Source organism: Amia ocellicauda, chromosome 1, assembly GCF_036373705.1.
Source record: "Amia ocellicauda isolate fAmiCal2 chromosome 1, fAmiCal2.hap1, whole genome shotgun sequence".
NCBI lineage: Eukaryota > Metazoa > Chordata > Actinopteri > Amiiformes > Amiidae > Amia > Amia ocellicauda.
In genome coordinates, this window is record NC_089850.1 from 31,947,261 (window position 1) to 31,966,145 (window position 18,885).

At 35.6% G+C, this 18,885-nt stretch overlaps 1 protein-coding gene across 1 annotated transcript in view; it reads right to left on the reverse strand.

Annotated features, from left to right (window-relative positions):
* Positions 1-14,686, reverse strand: part of prep (prolyl endopeptidase) — a 29,132-nt gene extending 14,446 nt beyond the window's left edge. Inside the window, exons 1-9 of the mRNA XM_066701893.1 lie at positions 14,491-14,686; positions 13,372-13,446; positions 12,527-12,660; positions 10,845-10,975; positions 8,870-9,079; positions 7,634-7,755; positions 7,398-7,503; positions 3,683-3,874; positions 416-613 (exon numbers count right to left, since the gene is read on the reverse strand). Of these exons, the coding sequence (XP_066557990.1) occupies positions 416-613; positions 3,683-3,874; positions 7,398-7,503; positions 7,634-7,755; positions 8,870-9,079; positions 10,845-10,975; positions 12,527-12,660; positions 13,372-13,446; positions 14,491-14,532 (1,210 nt within the window). The 5' untranslated portion in view covers positions 14,533-14,686. The remainder of the gene's footprint in view (positions 1-415; positions 614-3,682; positions 3,875-7,397; positions 7,504-7,633; positions 7,756-8,869; positions 9,080-10,844; positions 10,976-12,526; positions 12,661-13,371; positions 13,447-14,490) is intronic.
* Between the last annotated feature and the right edge of the window lie 4,199 nt (positions 14,687-18,885).

The window sequence follows — 18,885 nt, forward strand, 5'->3', positions numbered from 1 at the left end:
AATTGTAAGTTTCAATACTTGGTTGCAATCCTATGCAGTCAATGACTGCCTGAAGTCTGGAACCCATAGACATCACCAGATGCTGGGTTTCTTCCCTGGTGATGCTCTGCCAGGCCTGCACTGCAGCTGTCTTTAGTTCCTGCTTGTTCTTGGGGCGTTTTGCCTTCAGCAAGTGAAATGCATGTTCAATTGGATTCAAGTCAGGTGATTGACTTAGGCATTGCAGAACATGCAACATGCAGAACATGCTAACTGTATATAAAACTATTTGACAAACGCAATCGGTCACCGCTGCTAATGGTTTCAGATCAGTTATATCTTAGGCATATTGTAATGGTAAAATTAAATATAGAATTCAACTTTAAATCATAAAATGACTATGATTATTCTGTATTACAATGCATATTTAACATACCTGGTGACAGAAAAGACGTGAAGTAGTAAAAAATATCAGAATCCTTCTTCCTCCCAGTGAACCCAACCACAGAGCCCACATCCAGGGGGAATGTCTTCAGGAGCTCTCCAGTTTCCAGGTTGTACATCTTCAGCATGTTCTTCACATCGTGGAGGAAGCAGATAAATAGACACGTTGCATGGGCACAGGATGCAAACACTGTAAGGAAGACAAGATAATTTCATTTTAGGAAAGTACAGGAAGAGGTTTTGTTAACATCAGAAGGACACTGAAAGAGACTCTAGCAAACCTCTATCTTGGAAAAAAACATGTCATTTTGGCAATTGAAATACAGACTGTTATACAGTTATGGTAAATAGGAGAGTTCAAAATGAAGGCATCAACAGCTTGAAATGTGTATGCTCATTGTACCACTGATGAAGGTGAGAAAGAAAAACAATTTTTCTGGTGGTCAGAGATACTTTAATACTAAATAGCTGGGCTGCAGTATGAAAAGGTTTGGCAACCACTGGTCTAATAAAAAAAACATCATGTATAAAGTTCTATTTTTCACTTAAACAAGCTAAATATAGTATACTAGCCATTAATAACCCTGCAATAAATGACTTGGATATAACATGATGATGGTTTGAATTATTGTTGTTTCAGCACTGCAAAGTATGAAACCCTGTCTTACATCCATAATTATTTATACTGTTGGGATTTGTTTCCCGCTGAAAATAGCATTCCTAGAATAATGTAATTTCCCCAGACTATTAAGCATAATGAAAAAGCACATTAAAATCAAACCGGACATTCTTTGCTTATGAAAAGCTCACATGTTCTTTAACATTAATTCAGAATTGCATTGCATTGTTTACAATAGAGTGAGCACCCATAACACCATCTTAGTCTGAGCCTGCTTGTGTTGGCAGTAGACCACTATTGTTCACATTTTAAATCCTCTTTTGAACACTTGCAGACCTTCAGTGGAGAGAACTGCACCACATTTTTGAGTTAATGGATACAATCCAAAAAAGTAGTAGTAAAATCAATTCTATCCTAAGTTAAAACAAATATTTACTATCTTTGAAAATGCATTCGTATTACTTAAAATATACAATTAATTACAGGAATAATTAAAACTATATAACCTATTGTACAGAATATGAGAAACAGCTCAAACATATCCATTCGTTCATCCACTTAATTTTTTGTGGCAATAAGCATCCATCATGTGACAGGTAATGCAAAACCTTAAAAAACAAAAAAACAAAACATGAAATAACAAATTCAACTGTATATGGTAAAAAGTGTAAGTCTTATGAGATTACGGACAATTCATAAAAAAACAGTACCATGATATGCAAATAGACATACAATTATTCATTGTAACATCAAGCAAGCATTACTCCGAGGTTTTGAGGAAATCCTTATGAAAAGATAGCCTAGTTATTCCAGTTTCTCACGAACAAAAACAACTTGTAAAACCATTTGAGAATCTGTCAAATCAACCTTGGGTAAAGGAACCTGAAAAGTATGGGTTTTCAATGTAATATGTTGGTAAGGAATACGTTTTGAGTTACCTTCCATGATTAAAGAAGCCGGCCACAGCAATGTCTGGCATTAGCTGTGCATGGTGGGATATTCACACATTATTTAAAGAGCTCCATTCACAGGTCAAGTATACAGGACTGGACAGGAGCAATTCTCATTTCCTGGTAGGTTTTCTGCATTAGATACAAACAGCCATTCACAAATAGCATACAAATTACTACACAGTGGGCAGATTCCCATCTGAACCAATCACTCTACTCTATCAGTATTTTACGGTATGGGTGAATAGAAAATGAAAAATGAAAAATGCAATTGCATGCAGGACAAAAGGGAATTTGGAACACTGACAGCCTCTTTTCATATCAGTATTATTAAAAAAACTAGATGCTTATCGGACACTCTCATACTTTGTATATGCGACCTTTATTCTTTAGGGACAGCCTTTTTTCTATGAAAAATGGAACAGTGAAGGGAATGACAACATCAATGTCACCTCTTTCTAACACGACTGTCAAAGGTCTCAGTGCAATTGTGAATGTAAAAGCCCATTTTAAAAGCCATTATATACACTAAACAGCAAACATGCGTAACCATTATATTTATCATACAGGGAGTAGGTCACATAAACTGAAAGAAGACTATAACCCATCACAAGCAGTTCCATAAAATAACATCTGTCCAAACGGGTACAAGTGTATATTCTGTAGGAAAACAAATGTAATAATTTTGTAATACAAACAAATACAAATCTCAAAAAACAGACTAGTTTTAACAGAAACTTATCAGTATAAAATGTGTCTTTTGGAATGGAAATCATTTTAAAATTTAGTTTTCTTATGTTCCAAAAAAATAAATTCTGAGGTTAATTTCTCAGACTTTCTGTAGGTGGACTGCTGACCATGAGCCTCTGTGACATCCTATTTACAGGTCACACATTAATTATTCTGGGGGCTACAAATGATCAAATCCATGCAATTTTCCTTTTAACAAAATGTACATGTTGCTTTTCCCAATTGTTGATATTGTCAACAGTCTAGTTTTTACTGCTAAATAACAATTACAAGTATTTGCATAAGCTTTACTAATTAAACTCAGCATCTTACTAATCTATATTCAACTCCAGACTAAAAAAAAATAATAATCAATCACTCCTGGAGTATATTTGTATCACTAATTTATAGCATATTACACATTTACTTTAATCACTGGTTTTATTACAGAACATATCCGGAAATTAACCCAGTGAGTTTGGACATTTATTTTATTTGTGGCATGAAAATTTTATTTTAGCCATGAACTATGAAACAGAGTGGGCAGTTAAAAAATATATTAATTTATTGTAGCAAATACCTAAATTAATTTTAAACAATTAAGTTCCACTGATGAGTAATGTAATTAAGATCTCTGCAACCATCTGTCGGAGACTGTCAACACAGGTCAAAGACAAAACAGATTAAATCAACTGCTAATACTGGTGGTAAGGAATGAATGCAGAAAGCAAAAGATACGATTGTAGAGGTGGTGTTAAGCACACAGATACACTCGATCACCTAATTTTAAACATTTCAACAACACACTAGCAACTAGGAATTATCTAAAGTTCTAGTTCCAACATTTTATATGCAAGATAAATAACATTTAACATTTAAATTAGTGAAAAATAAATTTAGAATAATTGGAAGGGGAATGTAAATATTAGAATCAAACGTTAAGTAAAAGTCATAAACCCACCAATAACATCCTTTTCATGCTCGGCAACCAGTTCCTCCCACTTCGCAGTATCTGGATCATTGAAGTTGATGTTAATAAGACGATATCGTGGAGCATCTAAATTGGTCTTGAAGGTGAAAACCGAGCCCTCGTTTGTGATGTATTCATACTCGGCATCAAAGTTGTCGATCAGCTTCACCCATGGCAAAATCCCTAAAATTGAAAAGGAAATACAGTTGACTGTTAAGATTGAAAGATTAATGTACTGCTTCAAAAGCCTCAATAGGAGAAAAAAAAAAAAAAAAAAGACTTGACTCAGATCTGTGACTGAGAATCCCACACAGTGCCAACCCCCGTGGGTATTACATCCATAGACCATGAACCGTGTAAGAATTACAGCCCTTTTTATACATAGTCCCCACATTTTAGGGGATCAGAAGTAATTGGACAATTGGCTGCTCAGCCGTTTTGTGGCCAGGTGTGTGTCGTTGCATCATTAGTTCATGCACAAGATAGCTAACAAAAGGACTAGACCTGATTCTAGGTGTGGCATTTGCATTTGGGGTCTGTTGCATTTGTCTCTGAACATGAGGACCAAGAAGTGTCAATTCCAATAAAGCAGGCTGAAAAGATCAGAGACACAGCCAAAACATTAGGTGTGTCAAAAATCAACTGTTTGGTACATAGTTAAGAAGCAAGAACACACTGGTCAGCTCAGCAAAAGCAAAAAACATGGTTGGCCATGGAAGAGTACTGTAGTGGATGACCGAAGAATACTTTCAATTGTGAAGAAAAAACCCTTTTCCAACTGTCGAAGAGATCAAGAACACTCTCCAGATGTAGGCATAGATGTGTCAAAGAGCACCATAATTACACTATGGGAGGAATAGAACTAGATGAAGTATCGCATGAGAAAGACCTAGGAGTCTACGTGGACTCCTCACTTTCTCCATCCAAACAATGTGCCAAAAAAACTAAAATTGTGTCACTGTCCAAATACTTATAGATTGCACTGTACATTTCTTGTGTATGTATGTATATATATATATATATATATATATATATATATATATATATATATATATATATATAGATATAGATATAGATAGATAGATAGATAGATAGATAGATAGATAGAGAGAGAGAGCATTAATTTGAGTTATCTGTACTCTGGTCATGTAAAAAAATAAAATAACAAATATCTTACACTTCCAGCGCATTCTCTGGAGAATAGGCTGACTATTACTTTGTTAAAAATGCAACTTGGGGAAACTACTCCAATAGTCACGATTGGAATTAATTAGCTTCAAGTAGGAAACTTGAGATATGTATATTTTTCCATGCTGGGAAAATCCCTACTTGTAATCATCTCAGCTTGGACATACTCAAATTGCATGTATATAGCAATTGTTGATATATGAAAATTCATGAGATCTGAAATATCCCTCAGCATTACAGTGAGCACTCCAATCACAAGAGACTGATTTGAATGACTCAAGTTGGTATTATTTTAGAATTGCATTTGCTCTTTGTGCCTTGACCCGCTGTTAAAGAGCTCTTAATCCAGACAGCAATATAAGCATTTCAATGAATGCATTAAAAAAACATTGCTTATTTAATCAGTGGCATCAGTCCACAATCAACAATGTAATAATCCAAAATGTAGCCAGCCTGCTATGATAATTTTAGATAGTTACAGAACATACCTGTAAACATTACAATGTTTGTTTTTCCAAAATCTGCTCTTTAACCATTCTAAAATTATACATTTTATTTAGGACTCACAGCCATTTTTAAAAGAGGAGAAGAGTGATGTGAGGCAAGTCAGTGTTCTTTTAAAAAATATATATATATGGACAACTGTGGTTTCTTGTACACCATCCAAACTTGAAATTTAATTTTCCATTTACATAACTACATGACATTTTATTAGCACAATAAATGTTAATAGGATGGATTTTATTCCTCCAATTAAATTTCAAATGGAAAAAAACAAGCTATTCTCAGTTAATGTGTGACCGCATGCACTCTCATGTGGAGTAGGTCCAGCTGTGCAGGTTGATTGTGTGTGTGTGTGAAGTCTGGCAACCATGCTTAGTATTTGTAGACATCCTCTTCCATGCAAATGCTCTCAGAACACTTAAGTGTAAAATATGTATGATTATTATTATAACTAATTAATGAATACATAATGGGATTCTAAATCTGCAGGGAAACACTACAGTCTGACTTTTACACCCAATTCTTGATTCCAGGAGAAGAGTGCATATGACCAAAGACTGAGACAATGCAAGTTCCAGTGAGAATGACATGGAATACATTTTGAAAAATAGACTGCAGCAAACTTTAATTATGCCACTGTTACAGTGTAACACAGATGCTGTATTTTCTGCTTATTTTTGTCACTGGATAATATTACAGCATGTGGCACTCTAAAACAATCTATAGCCTTTTACATTTATATGGTTACTGTTGTACTGTGCCCTATAACAATTTTAAATAACTTTAAATAAAATTCACAAGCTTAGTAAAAAAATAAATGTGTGTGTGTGTGTGTGTGTGTGTGTGTATATATATTAAATCCCAATTGAGGGACACAGTTTATGGTGAGAGTAGTAATGCCTTTCTGGAAAAGTCAAGAAAACTGTACAGGTTTAGAAGAAACTGCTTTGTGGTGCGATGATGTTTTCTCGGTACACACTGTTTGGTCCTAAGTTGGTTGATAAGTCTGACTGGAAGGTACTGGCGATACACCAGTGGGCAGCAATACAAAGGAGTGTGTTTATTATTAAAACAACTACAGGTTTCATAACCTTTTCATTTGTGTTTGCACAATCCTGTTATTGAAATCAAATCAGTTAAGTGAAATGAAGTTGCAATAAAAGGATGAGAAAACTGTTGGTGGAATGTAACAGTGAGAAAGCATTTTTAAAAATCATTACCTGCACAGAAAGAGAAACTTCAAAAGGTAGGTGAGCAGTAGGCTTAATGTGCTTTTGAAACTTCCGCATGGAGAAATCCTTAATTTGCACTAGCCCCTTCCTCTTAATTGCACAACAGCAGCAAATAAATAATTAAGGGACGGGACGGATCCTGCTGAAACTTCCACTTTTTGTGCTTAGTTGGGTTCTTTCTATTTTCCCAATAAAAGGTGGAATTGACACAAATTAACAAAGACTGAGGAGCAGTAGGTGTGTCAGCTAGACTACCACAGTTAAAATGCCGAAGACAGCTAGTGAAGCAATAAATATAATTTAACTGGTTAAATTTAACGCAGGGTTAGACAGTAAGGTTTATAACCAGGAGATTAATCTGTGGAAGAAAATAGGTTTACTGAGTCTCTCCGAGAAACACAGTTTTACGGTTCCATTGCTTGGTTGCAACTTTATTTAATAGATGAAGCCCATAAAGTGATATTTAAATGTTTCTTAACAGTTAAGCAATATATTTTATTTCTCCATTAACTGGGCGAATTAACTGATAGTATTCTGATCTTTCAGTTTCCTGTAGGAACAGAATCTTTTTCTAAGGAGTTCTCTGCATTTTATTATTACAAAAAGGTCACACTGTCTATAAAACGTCTCTGTATATTTCAAATTAATTATTCCTTTAAATCCTCATTAACCCACTTACATACTCAGTAGTAACAAAACATTCATAAAGATCTCTACTCTGATTTAAAAGTCAAACTATATAAGGCACATTTGAACTGCACATGTATATATCATTTTAATACCTTTAATACCATTTGGGACCTCCTGGAGATCACAGTACCAGAGTCTATTCACTGGGTCACAGCCTTCGTGGATAGACAGCAAGACATAGCGTCCGTCATCGGACACCTGGAGAGGGAAATAAAAAGGCACTGTTAGTTTCTAAATTATTTTCAAAAAATCATTATGGACTGAAATGGTTACAGTTACAGTTAATCATATGGTAGCAAGTTGTCATGCAGCTCTGGAAGAGTCGTACCTCCGCCCCACCCATCCACTTGGGATTTTCTGGAAACTCTGCACAGAGGACGTCCTCCGACTGCGGCGTGCCCAGGACATGATAATGAAGCTTCTGATGCAAGTTAGTGGAGGTTTCCGTGCCTGAAATAATAACAATTAAAATTATACTTCATCATCACCATTTCATACATATTTAACAACAAGAATTAAGAGACAGGTACCCAACGAGCCTAGACTTTTCTAGGGCTGGATCAAATCAAAACTTTGACTCGCCCGCACATCTCAAGTTACGAAGCTGTACACTCTTGCATTTTGATTTTTAAGTAGTACAAATTGGCATCTGATAATAAATGAATCTGCGTAAGGGGATCAATTTGTACTTGTTGATTCATGGGTAGGTCAAACTTTTTATTTGGTCTAGCCCAGGGGTTTTCAAACCGGTCCTGGAGTACCTCCTGCCCTGCTGGTTTTTGTTCCAACTGGGGTCTTAATCACTTAATTGGATAATTGACCTAACAAAGCAATAGAACATTCAATTAAGTAATTAAGACCTAGGTTGGAACAAAAACCAGCAGGGTAGGGGTTACTCCAGGACTGGTTTGAAAACCCATGGTCTAGCCCATTACATTATAATATGATATGTCCTGCAAGACTAGTGCATTCATTAACATTCAGAATAAAAATCATTTGCATTTCAAAAACCATAGAGATGAATAAACAATTCAATTAAGTGACATTACATTTTTCCAGGTCAAATGTTATAGCAAGAAAAGCTCCTAAAGATATCAAGGTTGTATTCAATCTATCTAAACTTACAGGTCTAGAAATAAAATAACTTTTGGCTTCTACAGTGTTGGTCAATACATGAAGATGTTCTGTGTTTTAATTCATTAAAATCAAACTGCACACAAGAAGACCCACATTAAAAATTGTGAGGCGTTTTACTTCTCATGATGTCATTTTGGATATAGGCAAATAGATACTCTTTACTTCCCAAAGGCTTCTATCCTTTGAGAAGTTGTCACAATCTGGAACAAACTCCCCAATGATGTGGTTGAAGCTGAAAATTTGGGAACTTTTAAAAATAGACTGGATAGGATCCTTACATCACTTAGTTATTAATGGACACCAAACGAGCACAATGGGTAGACTGGCCTACTCTTGTTTGTAAACTTTATGTTCTTATCCCTCGTCCACACAGGAAAGTCTGAGAAAAGTAGGGAGGCTTGTTTACAGATTACTTTTGCTCTCTTACCGTCGCTCTTTCCGTCTTGCACGGGGTAGTAGTTGTAAAACAGTCCTTTCCCGTCGTGAGTCCAGGACATACAGCTGAACTTGACCCTCTCCAGACGGTCCTCCAGCTCTACGGCACCCTCCACACGTAGGAACTTGATCTCCACCCAGTCAGAGCCACTGGCACTGATGCCATACGCAAAGTAATCTCCATCTTCTGTAAACGTATAGCCTGGAATAAAATGTCAAGACAAGCAAACACATTTTAACGTAATTACTCTGTTATTGCTATCGCTCTAGGTAAGGATGTCTGCTAAGAAATCAATAATACAAATAATAATGAAGAGCCTGCTACTTAATACATGTACAGTACACTTGATGGCCACACTTGTTTCAGAAGAGTCTGTTCTGCATTTAGTGCCTGGGCTGCATTCAAAGAGTTTTCTATAAACCAGCACTTTAGTCCGAGCCAGTGATTTCTGACATCTGTCATGCTTTTAGACATTGCTCATCAATTTGTGGCCAATAGAAACTGAAGCAGAATGCAGGCCTCTGCAGCGGCACTATGGCTTTTCAATGCTGTTACAGTTGCTTTAAAATGTGCTCAATTAATCAGTCATTCAGTGCAATTAAGTCCAAAAGCAAAGTGGTAAGAGAGAAACACAGAACACCCGAACCACAAAAAATGGGAGGCATTTACGGTGTACAATTTTTCTTTCTATGATTTTGTGATTCTATTTAAATTTTTGTGCTATGAGATACAAATGGGACATGACACGTACGCAGTATATACACTTAGAATGTGCATATATGACATTCATATCTTTCTATCTATATATGCATATCAATCTATCTATACACACACACACTTTGATAGATTTTATATGTGATATACAGTTTGAGATTTCCAATTGCACTCACACTTCTCACACTATAGGCCAACACTGTTTTATGTGCCAAGAAAGCCCTGCTAGTGATTTCCAGGTAAGATGATGGAAGGGAGACACGTGCTACAGGAATCAAAATCCCCTGATAGCAAGAGCAAATGGAAGTGATTTATTTCTGTAACTTCCACTTCTGCTGCAACACAGCTGACTGAGTCTTTGGCAGACGACGAGAATATCAAATCAAACCGTTCCAGGACCTTTATGGCTCCACTCGTGTGGTTCATTTATAGAAAATAGGAAAAAGAGAAACACTGGCAATACCATCAGAATGTTGCATGATTGATTTTCTTTTAGCTATATTTACATCATAAATATTTAGGGAATCACACATTTGTACTATTAAGCATACTGCTTCAAGAATATTATTACTTTTAGTTTGTAATATAAACCTAACATTTTATACAATGTGTATGTAACAGAGATACTGAAATATGAAACAAACCACACCCTAATAACTAAATCCTTTTCTTTCATGGGAAACCAACTTAATGTATTGTCATTATTTATATATATATAAGCACACCATTCTGTCTATTTGATGTAAATTCCCTGACACTGCCATCTTGTGGACAGGAATGCATAGAAGGATGTTCAGAAACATACCAACCTAATCTGAAACGTACACAGGTTTTTAAGTTTTCTTTTTAAAGTAAAAACACAAATCAATCAAATTATATTTAACCTCATATAGTTACACTACTTTAAAATTCTGAGTAATCAACCAAATGTACAAACTCAAGACTACTTCGTTTCAATGGTTAATTTCATTGACTGACTTAAAATACCATTGAGATATTGAATACATTTAAGAAAATTTTTGGATATATACATTGTATAAAATAGGCCAGGACAGTAATATTGCCATTGCTTTCTGAACAGCAGCTTCAAGGCAGGTTGTGTGACCTAGCCTACATTTCTAACTTCACCTTTAAACATTAAATTAATTTAAAGAAAAAGGGACAAGGAACACATTTGTTAACACTATAATCTAATTCGCTGTACTGATATCGCAATGGTTTTCCTTTTTATAGAAGAAAGAGTGCTTCCTACCTCTTAAAGCAATAGTGCCATCTTCTGAAAACTTGTTTGGGTCCAGAAACACTGTTGGCTCGGCATCCAGGGACTCTTGCACATACATCACACTCTGGTTCTGAAGTCCAGTATTGTAAAAATGAAAGTACCTGGAGTAACGAAATTTGAATGTATAATTCATGCTTTCAACAACCTACAGTGCAACTGAAATGTGCAAATCTGAACAGACAGGCTTTTAGGATTTTATGACAGTTATTTTATTACACTTCCATATTTAAAATGAACTACTGCATCTGGGAGTTGCATAAGTATACAGCCAGCCAGAGCCTCCCTGTAATCCTTTGACACACACCATTAAAAGCTTGATTGTGGGCAATGTATAGGCTGTCAAATGGGTAATTTCCCATAACTACATTAGAAGTAATTTGTAAGGAAGGAAAGGTATCAGTTTAAATAAAATATATTTCTCGTGTGACGCATGTACACTACCGGTCAAAAGTTTTAGAACACCCCCATTTTTTTTTTTTTTTTTTTTTTTTTTTTAATTTAAGCAGTTCAAGTCCAGTGAATAACCTGAAATGGTACAAAGGTAAGTGGTAAACTGCCAGGTTTCAAAAAAACTATTTAAAAAAAAAAAAAAGAAAAAATGTACATTTCAGAGTTATATACTGTTACTACACCCTCTTAAGCATTATTTGGCAGTGTTATGTGCAGCTCCTGTGCATAGAAGTGACAATGTATTCTTACAATGTGCACATTGTTTGAAAGCTTATTCTCTTGGCTACCAGCGCGTTTCATTCTCAAACATCCGATTTACAGTTTCCATGTTGCCCGCCGTCATTCAGAGCCCTCATTCAGATGGTCAAAGATCACTCCGTTTCGATCGGATTTCTTTGCAAATAGGCTTGTTTTGTTCAGATCAACCTAACGATTATTTACAGCATTATTATTTGATGTTCTATCAAACAATTATGTAAAATCATTGTGTATTAGTACACTGTAAAAAGAGTTTTCCATCTCGACATTTTGATCAGTAGACTGTCTGGTTCCAGAATATGTCAATATTTTCTGAGATTTTGTATTCCTACTCAGACCAAGTATCACCCCACCCCACCATTTCAGAATGCACATTTTTCAATTCAGAGAATGCTTCACGTCATTAGAAAGCTGAGAGTCTACGCTTTCATGGGATACCAAACAACACAACAGTGAAAAGCACACATGGGATTAAAGAGAAGCACATGGATTTGGTGCCCTTTTAAAGGATCTGTCAATTTCATTTTTTCTTTTTATCATCTTTCTTGTTTATTTGATGTATGGTACACCGAGACATTAAACTGCATATATTTCAATAAAAACTGGGAAAATGTAGGTGTTTTTGACCGGTAGTGCATATAAATGACCATTAATGATGACACACATTAAAATGTTAATGTGTTCCACAGCTTTTGATTCATCATGCACTAGATTTATATTGTAATTACCATAATATTTTGTTAAAACAACGGACTGCTCAATACATAAACATATACAACTATTACAGCTGCTACTCTATGACAGATGGATTTCTCCCACATTTTAGAACGATCCCAACATACTCTCAAAATGATCCCCCTGGAAGCAGTGATTGGCCAATAAAACTATCTGATGAAATAGCTTTAATTGCCACTTGAAATATAGTGGATTTCAGAAGGTCATACCTGTTTCCTCTTTTGAATGGACAGCTGTATTTGGGATAATCGTACAGTTCTGTCATGCGGTCTTTGAACAAGTCCCTGACAGGGCATTCTTCAAGAAATGGCACAGTCAGCTGATTTTGGGCATTCACAAAATCCTGGAACAAATTTAATTCAAAAGCGGTCAGTAAATGCAGTTCAACAATATCAAGAAGTCCTGGGGCCTAGTCATCACATGAGAAGATAACAATAACTATCCTAACTTATTATGGAAGTCACCTAGTGTAAAACAAACCTGAAAATAATGTGTATACTTAGGAGCTCATTTGCATTGGGAAGACCAATTTCTCCTTGTATGATCAACTGATATGTAAATAGGAGAGCAGCACTGTCATGACCAAAAAAGTGCAAGAGATCTGTTCTGACGCTTTTCACTTTTTGCATGTAAAGTGCGTCTCCTAAGCAATAAATATTATTATTATTATTATTATTAATAATAAATAATACCATTGAGAGCAATTTAGAATAGATTATAAATCTGTGCACTTGTTCTCAAATTGGTTGTTAAATCTGTGTCTGTTACTGTATTTAGAATTGTACACTATTATTTTCACATCATGATTTGCAACCTGAAAAATATCCAATAAAAAAAGAAAAGGAAAAAGAAAATAAGTGGTTATCTAATGAAAACTGTACATCATAGATTAATAAATTCAGTTGTGTAAAACAAAGGAGATCATTTGTGACTTTATGCGACTTAAAACTTCTAATTGATAGACACTTTAATATTGTGACATTTCCTTATTCTATACAAAACCTAATATAGTCTTGGGAGTCCATGTGCCAGGGGAGTGCTGTAATATCTGTACCTTGGTTTTCTCACTGTCTGGGTCTTCCAGCCAACTATATGGATCTGGTACCTTCTCACCATGGTAATCATCCACCTGGAGAGGTTAAAAACAGATTAGGAGATTATAGGAAGGGAAATTAATGCTTCTAAGTGCTCTGATCACAAAATAAGTATCCATCTGATGGCCCAGGAACCTTTTCTATTATTATTGAGGCACTCAAAAGTGTACCAGCAGCAAAATAAATCAACATAAACATTAACACATTAAACCCAGGGCCAAGGGAAATATTCACATTACTGTATACAGTGCATCATATTTAAAATGTTCATATGCAATTATATACATGCACTGTTTACGTTCAACACATAATGCAGAAGTAATGTTGATTGTGAAGCAACTGCACGTTACCCGTGTACTCATGATAGATAAAACACTGCCTGCATGGAGACTTTGACTGGAAACTTAACTCTCCCATCGGATTAATGTGCTCATATGGGGACAGGAAAGAAATAACGAGCAGCAGCAGCACTGTGATTGTGTCCGGGGGGACAATGCAAACTGCAACGCAACTGCAACCGATTTCATGGCCAAATATAACCTCCAACTCAGCTTCTCCATAGGAAACCATCTAATTATATGCGTTTTTGTACGCATTTGTATTTTAAACGATGTCCTGTAACACCGTCAGGAATATAATAGATACAGCCTACACGTCATGAAACACAAAAGACTGTAATGTTTCACACACAATGATCGATAATTGTGAGGAAACAAACGTCATCCAATACTGCATGTGGCGATAATTAAGCACCAGGGACGGGTTAAGCTGGGAAAGACTCAAGGAAAACCTTTACAACTTCAAATTTCATGTCATAGAAGGATTTCTCCAATTGAATGAAATAATGAATGAAAAATAAGCACTGGGCCTTCGATTTGGATGAACCTCCTGTATTAAAATGTATCTAATAATGGCAATGTTTCTAAACAGATGATACAGGCCGTTATTTAAGTATCTATAAGGTACGCATAAAATAAATACATGCATTTAAAAACCAGACATCCATGGAGACAAAGAGCACACGGAGCCCAGCCACATTGAGCTGCAAAAACCGGCCGGCATAATGAAATTGTACTTACTACAGACTCGTCCCGATACACTTCTGGGTACTGGAAAGACATGTCTACAGCCCGCTCAAAGTTGAATGCAATGGACTGATTTGAAAAGGGGAATTTAAGTGTTTTTCTGGAATTGGAGTTTATGGTCCTTTTACACACATGCAACCAATAATACGCTTTTCCAGGCGCAATGGACTGTACAGCGATTCTTGAAAGGTACGATAGACAACAAAACTTCATCATGAAGAGGGCCCAAGGTTGGGAAAAAAGTGCATCCAAATATAATGTCGCCCCCTGCTGCTAAAATGTATATTTCAAGCTTGGAAAGCCTGGAAAACGTACACTATACATTTTTAGTCTTTCAAACCAGCACACTATACTGTACTTATAAGCCACAATGGTTATTACATGAAACATGAGAAAGATCAGACATTCACAGTTAATTATATTTTTAACCTTGACATCATATGACAGCTCATGTTTACAGATGCAATTTTAACAGAATATGTATAACACTGGAGAGGGCACTTCTGTAGCCTTTTTCATTTGTTCATCAGTTTACCACTTTTCCATGCAGAACGTACATCTGCATATATATATATATATATATATATATATATAATTATAGCCAAATCAACTTTAAATTACGTTTCAGCCATGGTATGAATAACCCTGGAGTCTACTGTATGTTTTTACAAAAATATTCACCTGACCCTTTCATTAATTGTTCCTGTTGAATACACAGAACACCAACAAATATAGAAGGTAGTCAAACCAATATAATTTCAAAGTATGAAGCAGCTGTCTTGAGCCCTGGTGAAATAGTGTCTGGTATGAAAATGTTCTTAAAAGCAACCACTAGATGGAAGCAAATGCTTTGGAACAGAACATTTTGATTAACAAAACAAAACAAAAATCATATAGGACACACACACACACACACACACACACACACTTTATATTGATTTTATATTTGGATAAAGATAACCAAAGCACTATCATCATCAGCCTATATAGATCCCCTGTAGGATGAAGGCCTCCCCAAGATATTTCTACTTCCTTTGATCTACAGCTTCTCTTTCAATGTCGCGCCTGCAAAGTGTATGAATTTCTAGGTCTTTTTTCATCTCTTGGGATCCATTCAATAGCTTCCTTGGTCTTGCAATGTGTCCAGCCCATTGCCATTTTCACTCTCTCAATTATTTTGGCTTGTTCTCAGATCCATTCGTTATATATCTTTCCATTAATAATACTTTAGTTGTTTATTTAAAAATGTAGTGTAGTGTACAGTGGAAATGTTTGGTAACCAGTCATACTATAATGTGGAAAATAAGTTATTTGACTTTCAAAACTTTTGAGCTGTTGCTTATTTGTTCTGTAAAAATGTATTTTGACACTGCAAAAGGAAAAAGAACATCACAAAAGCAGTTGCTTTAGTTAAATCTATTTTTTTAGGAAGTTATTGGAAACTTACACACCCCCACACACATGTATTGCCTGAGAGGTCTGATTTCGCCAGGTTACATGAATACCACAGCAACAAATGCCAGTAATTTAAAATTTCAGTGGCCACATACTTGTGAACAGAAGCATTGACTTGGACTATGAGCTCATATGTCAGAGGACTCATATTTGGTAAAGACACACCTAATAATACAGGGCAACTATATGTTACAACATAAACCCAATGACATGCCTTCTCTGTTAGGTTGTAAAGTTATATAAACCTCTCTTTTATTCTGAGGAACACGTAAAGTGTAACATAATTATTATTTACTGCATCTAGGTCCTCTTGTAATTACTGAACGTGCTTTCTATATAACTACTTAGACAGATGCTAACTTTGTAACATGCAGTATAGTCTTTTGTGAAATCTATTATTATCCTTTACTGTTAACAAAATACCAGCCAAACCTATTATATGGGTATGTATCTGTAATCCAATGAGGGCATCAACAGCTAAATATGTGCTCCACTTATAAGTCATATTTCTTTACTACGTGGAGAACCTGAGCAATTAGTCTATTTTAAAGTGCTATTTAATGCATCTTGTAATCTGTTTTATCTGCGTATGACCCTGAACACTGGTCACTCCCAGAGGACAAACAAACAAAAGCAATGGCACTATACGAGCATGGCTGTAAAGTCAAAAGCAAACAACTAAACATTAACTCTTTTTTCTTGTCTGACAATGTTTCTCATGATAGAACTTTAAAGCTGCAAAGGGCCTGCTCACTTACTGACAATATGAACACAACCCTTTCGATAACGGACTTGATGTTTCTACTTTTAAGAACAATTGGAAAACATTGTCAAGTACTGATACATGCTCTATCATAGTGTACATTTATGAAATAAAGACTTAATTTGCATCACCAGGTTTACTTATACTCTGCAGTGAAGCACTAAAGCATGCATTGGTATCACAGGACTACATTTGTAACAAAGCAAAAGGGTGCTTGTAATTTCAAGACACAGTTTTATGGTTAGAAAAGTAGTGATACAATATTTTAACAGTATTCTTATATATGTTTATCTATATCTATCTATCTATCTATCTATCTATCTATCTATCTATCTATCTATCTATATACAGGTAGATAAGTGTTAATGATGAAATGGTTCTCATGTTAAACTGGCTTGCAACATAAACTGGAATGATAAGGAACAGAACTACCCACGAGTTAATAACCGCTAACAGATTTTATAAAATTAAGAAACAGCACATGTAAACACAAGTGTGTGTGTGTTTCTTACTAGTTACCCAGGTTACCAGGCATCACGATCATTAAAAACTCCTGGATTTTGTGTGTCCAGTGTTATACATTAACAGCTTGCCAAATCTTACTGATTGCTCTATGATGAGATGCCTTTTCTGCTGCACATTGAGCCTCCAGTTTATTGATTAATTTCCCTCTCTCCCCTTTTTAATGACCCACCTTCAGGGTTTCATTTCTCTCCTTCTTTTGAGGTACTTCTTGTCTATAGAGCACGGCAAACAGTCTACCTGCGGTTGTAAAATACAGCACACATAGTCGATGATGACAACAAAGATGCCTTTTGTTTGCCCTACAGCTTTTTGAAGGGCAGTGTCACATATTTGCTGTAATAAAAGCCAAATATGTTTGTTTCTCACCTTTACTATCAATGAATAGGTTTCTAAGTTGAGTGCATCTATTGTGTTATTAGGCCTTTTCTCTGACCCTTTTCTTTTACTGTGGAAGTTTAATAATGGTTTGTTGAATGGGCAATGCTCGTTTTTGTGAACTAAAAAAAAAACAGAAAAATCTGACCTCTACAAACAGTGTGCAAACAGTATCTTATATTTCTTGTTCTGACTCACTGTACCTGCATGGATTTCTCTCATTCTGTCTCTCTAGTTTACTGTTCAGACTCTGTGATGTTATTTTTTATATATATATTTTATATATATATATATATATATATATAAATCTCCCTTGTTTGTTTCCAAATATGTTTCCATCATAGAGAGCTGCTATGAGTTGATATCGTTCACTCTAATTGTGTGGCTTAATGTATTTTTTGTAGTGATGTTGTAAGCCTTTGTGTTGACCTGTATATGTTATATATTGTAGGTTATTTTAAAGGAAACATGGAAGTCACCGATAAAACCATCTGCTGAATGTTAAATGATATCATGAAATCATAATTGCTTATGTATAATAGCTTATTGTTTTAGTCAAAGGGAAACATAATGATGCAGTTGCATTTTTAAATCAGCATTTAAAATGATGAATGTTTCCTCGTCAGTCTGAGAGCTGTAAAAAGGATCCATCATCTAGTATAGTGAATGTGAATAGCTGAACAGAAACCCTTTTTCAGGACTGCCCTCTGATGTTCCCGAGATGCCCAGTAACCAAATCCTGGTTGTACTGCAGATTGAATGTCACTGGGCATGCTCTGTTTGACACTGCACTGTCTATCAGTGTTATCTCCTGAAACGACAGTCATTTCCAGGACTTCTTCATCTTCTTCAATCGCAGCACCTTCCGTCCGCGAGCCCTCTTTCCACTCCCTGTGAGACATCCTTCAGCAAGTCTCTTTCTCTTTCGCAGCTTTTCCTGTTGTCATCACAAAGACCTCAGTGTCCTTTGTAGCATACCCTCCTCTAACCTCTCTCCAAAGGCTATCATAGCCATCAAGAAACTTGATCATTAAATATATTCATCATTCAAAAAACCGGGGCTTTGTTCTGCTTTTATTAGCCAGTCTCCACCCTAACTGACCCCCCACCCTTACAATCAAACATGGCCTGTTAACATTTTCAAGTATTTAGATGAGGAGAATTTTTAGCATGATTAGTTTTATCAGGCTGCTTTCTATTTCCGTTGATAAAGTCTAGGAAGAAGCAACTTTAAGTGAAACCTTCAATTCAATTTACAGACTATTTCTTGA